This window comes from Mastomys coucha, unplaced genomic scaffold (assembly GCF_008632895.1).
Source record: "Mastomys coucha isolate ucsf_1 unplaced genomic scaffold, UCSF_Mcou_1 pScaffold8, whole genome shotgun sequence".
Lineage (NCBI taxonomy): Eukaryota > Metazoa > Chordata > Mammalia > Rodentia > Muridae > Mastomys > Mastomys coucha.
Window position 1 is genome coordinate 57323416 of NW_022196914.1, and position 3595 is coordinate 57327010.

At 32.9% G+C, this 3595-nt stretch overlaps 1 protein-coding gene across 8 annotated transcripts in view; it reads left to right on the forward strand.

Moving 5' to 3' along the window:
* Positions 1-3595, forward strand: part of Ankrd31 (ankyrin repeat domain 31) — a 207245-nt gene that overhangs the window by 3414 nt on the left and 200236 nt on the right. For all 8 annotated transcript variants that reach the window (XM_031360124.1, XM_031360123.1, XM_031360125.1 and 5 more), the window contains 2 exons: positions 1103-1176; positions 2783-2892. In XM_031360124.1, the coding sequence (XP_031215984.1) occupies positions 1103-1176; positions 2783-2892 (184 nt within the window). The remainder of the gene's footprint in view (positions 1-1102; positions 1177-2782; positions 2893-3595) is intronic.

The window sequence follows — 3595 nt, forward strand, 5'->3', positions numbered from 1 at the left end:
TTTTTGGAGGGAAAACTGGGAATGGAGAAATTTACATGTAAATAAAGAAAATATCTAATTAAAAAAAAAAAAGACTCTTATTTCAGGCTGGCCTGTAACTCACTTTATAGCCCAGGTTGGCTTTGAATTCTCATGATTCCTCCTATGTTAGTGTCCCAAGTGTTGAGATTATAGGCATGAGCCACAGCATGCAGCTGTGATTTTGATAACTGAATTTTTGAAGTTTGTCTCATAATTTAGAAGGCTTTCATTCAACCACAGTAATAAAAAAAATCCTTCATATTTCCTCCTTGCACCTAGATTTTATGCTCACTGTTTGAAATGCCATCTCTTAAACAAATATTTGCATATGTGCTCATGTGTATTAATATGCATGTACCCGTAGAAGACTGTAGGAGGGTCAGGCCCACTGTGGGCAGCATCACCCCGGGCATGTAGTCCTGGGCTGAGCTGTGGACAGCAAGCCAGTAAGCGGCATTCCTCCATGGTCTTTGCTTTTGTTCCTACCTTGAGGTTCTTGCCCTGCTTGAATTCCTGCCCTGACTTCCTTTGATGATGAACTTTAAGCTGAAATAAATCTTTTCTTACAAAAGTTGCATTTGACTATGGTATTTTAAGCACAGCAATAGCTAAGACAATCCTAAGACAATCAAGTACTATTACTATTTATCCCTTGTCCCCTAAATCAAACATAATGACAATGTCTAGGTGGACATTTTTCTTCTTGGATAAATTCTATATTGAAGTATATGTTTCTTTTTTTAAAGATTTATTTATTTACTATTATATGTAAGTACACTGTAGCTGTCTTCATACACACCAGAAGAGGGCATCAGATCTCATTACAGATTGTTGTGAGCCACCATGTGGTTGCTGGGATTTGAACTAAGGACCTTTGGAAGAGCAGTCAGTGTTCTTAACCTCTGAGCCATCTCTCCAGCCCCAGAAGTATATGTTTCTTAAATAGTATTTTGAAATATATATTTATAGTAATATAAGAGAATTTTTAGCAATCTAAATTATAATAAAAACAATAGTTAAAATGTTACTTCTGTTTTGGAAATATGTAATTAATCTATGTTTTCTTTTTTGCATTTGAAAGGTTGCTCTTGAATCAAGATAAAACTTTTAGATCTGAATTCTTTTTTCATTCTGGTATAAATGGAATGTGGAAAGGTGAGAAAAACCTTCTACTAGATATTGTCAGTGTCTAATTTATTTTTTCAAGTAGTAAACTAATTGTGTTAATATAATTTATTGAGCATTCTATTTTATTCTGTTTAAAACATTATAGTTATAGTAAACTAATATATAAGTTGTTTATTTGTGTGTGTGTGTGTGTGTCCTAGAGATTGAACTAAAGTGGTCAGGCTTGGCAGGATGCAGCTTTATCCACTGAACCATCTTGCTAGACCATGGCACATTAAGTTCTATGTGTATTTAAATGTAAATTTCTATGTAAATGCCTGTTTCTCACTACCATTCATCTGTGTGATTTTCTATGCCATTAGTCAATTAATATCCTGAGCTCTTAGTGTATTTGGAAGAAATCATAGAGTTACTTCTGAGGCAACTGATTTTGAATGACAAGGTGTGTTTTAGCTAGGGTTGTGTTAACAAAATGACAAGTACTTTACCCACCAAGACATCTCCCCAGTACCAGTGTTTAAAAATTTCTATACATACTGATTGTATTCATTCTGAGGCCAAGAAATGCCAAGCATTGTTTTCTTCAATGCATCATTACCCTCTACTATATAATAATTTAAAAATATTGACATATAAAAGTGCCAGTTAACAATTCATTTCTTGGTGCAACAGAACTATCAACTCTCAGCTTAGCTACGATGGAGGTAAAATCCTTTGGTGATGTGAGGGTCATCGAAATACAGCCTTATTACAATGAAACCCAATGTCTAAAAATTGTTCTTATTTTGGGCTTGTACCATAGTAAGAGCCAAGATTTTAAACTCTACTAAATACAAAACAAACAAAAACACTTTATATATTCATGTTCATTTAAGAAAATAGTAGTAGTGTTGTATTATTTTTAAGTATACAGCTAATATGTTTGGAGTTATTTAAAATTTATATTGAGAAAAATATATGTACTTTCAGTATTGTCATAGACAAGCATCTACATAAGACTGTTAAATTGATTGTGGTTTTATATCAAACAACTTTTGTAATACTTATTTTTATTGTTATAATATTTTATAAATTTTAAAGAATATGACAAACAAGATATTGTAGGTATTGAAGGGGGGTCTATGGGAGGAGCTGTGGTACAAAAGGGGAACAAGAATGTGATTCAATTCTATTTAATTAAAATATGTTTTTAAATGTTAACAAATTCAGATAAATTGAAATCATGTAATTTTTCTCATCATAATGCAATAAAAGGTAAAAAAAAATGATGTTCAACTGTGATCCTCACATTTCAATACTATCTAAGAGGATGATTTCCAGTTTTCACCTTGTGATGGCAGTATGTGACACATACTGTCCACTTGAGTAAATTTGGTTGCCTTGGATATACACACACAAAAAAGTGCCAGTTAAGGAATAATAATTTTTTGGACTGTACTAGGATTTGAACCCAGGCTTCATATATGCTAAGCATGTACCCGACCATTTAATAATATGTAATGTTAGTCTCCTGTCAAATAATTTTTAGTGATATTTTATAGTATTTATAAAATTCTTGAATTCTTCTGAAAGTAGAATAATAAAACTATTGGAAGATACTATATTATATTATATCAATTATGTTTCATTACAGGCATGCATTCTCCTGAGATTCAACTTGGACTCAAACTCAGAAAGGACTCACAAGAGCAAAATAATAAAAATAAGGTGTTGCCGGCTCTTAGTGAGGACCTAGTGTTACAGGTATGCCAGTGTGGTTTGAACATATACCTATCAAAAGCTCGAACTGCTATCTGTGGCAAATTAACTAATTACAAGAGTTTTTTTGTCTACTCATATTTTAGTTCTCTTTCTTTGTTTGGTTTTTATACCTTTTTAAAACAATCATTTAATTTTGTTTTTGTAAATTTGAGGGGGATTTAAAATATTTTCTTTTTTTCTCTTCTTCCAGTTTTATCTTTTTCAGTGGAGACAAAGCAGTAAAAGGAACAGAAGTTAGAAATAGGATATAATAGTTAGGATTTTTGTTTCTATTTTGTGTCAGAGTTCATTTTAAAATTTGTGACGAAAATCAGTCTTTGTAGTATAATTTGAGATACACAGCGTTAAAGGCCTTTTGTTGTTTTATGTGTGTTAGTACACTTGTGTATAAATAGAGTTATTTGTTTCTCCTTACTACAAAAACTATTGGGAGAAGTCGAGTATTAGCACTCTGCCTTGATTAAGCTAGCCAGCTAGGGACAGCTGCCTATAAAGTCTTTAGGAATGGAAGGGAAGGTACATACATGTTCCTGTTTGTTTTGCAAGAGACAGGATCTTACTTTGTAGTATAAGCTTATCTGTGACTCACTACATAGCTCAGGCTGGCCTTGAATTGAGGCAGGCTTCTGCCTACTTCTCTCTCTCTCTCTCTCTCTCTCTCTCTCTCTCTCTCTCTCTCTCTGTC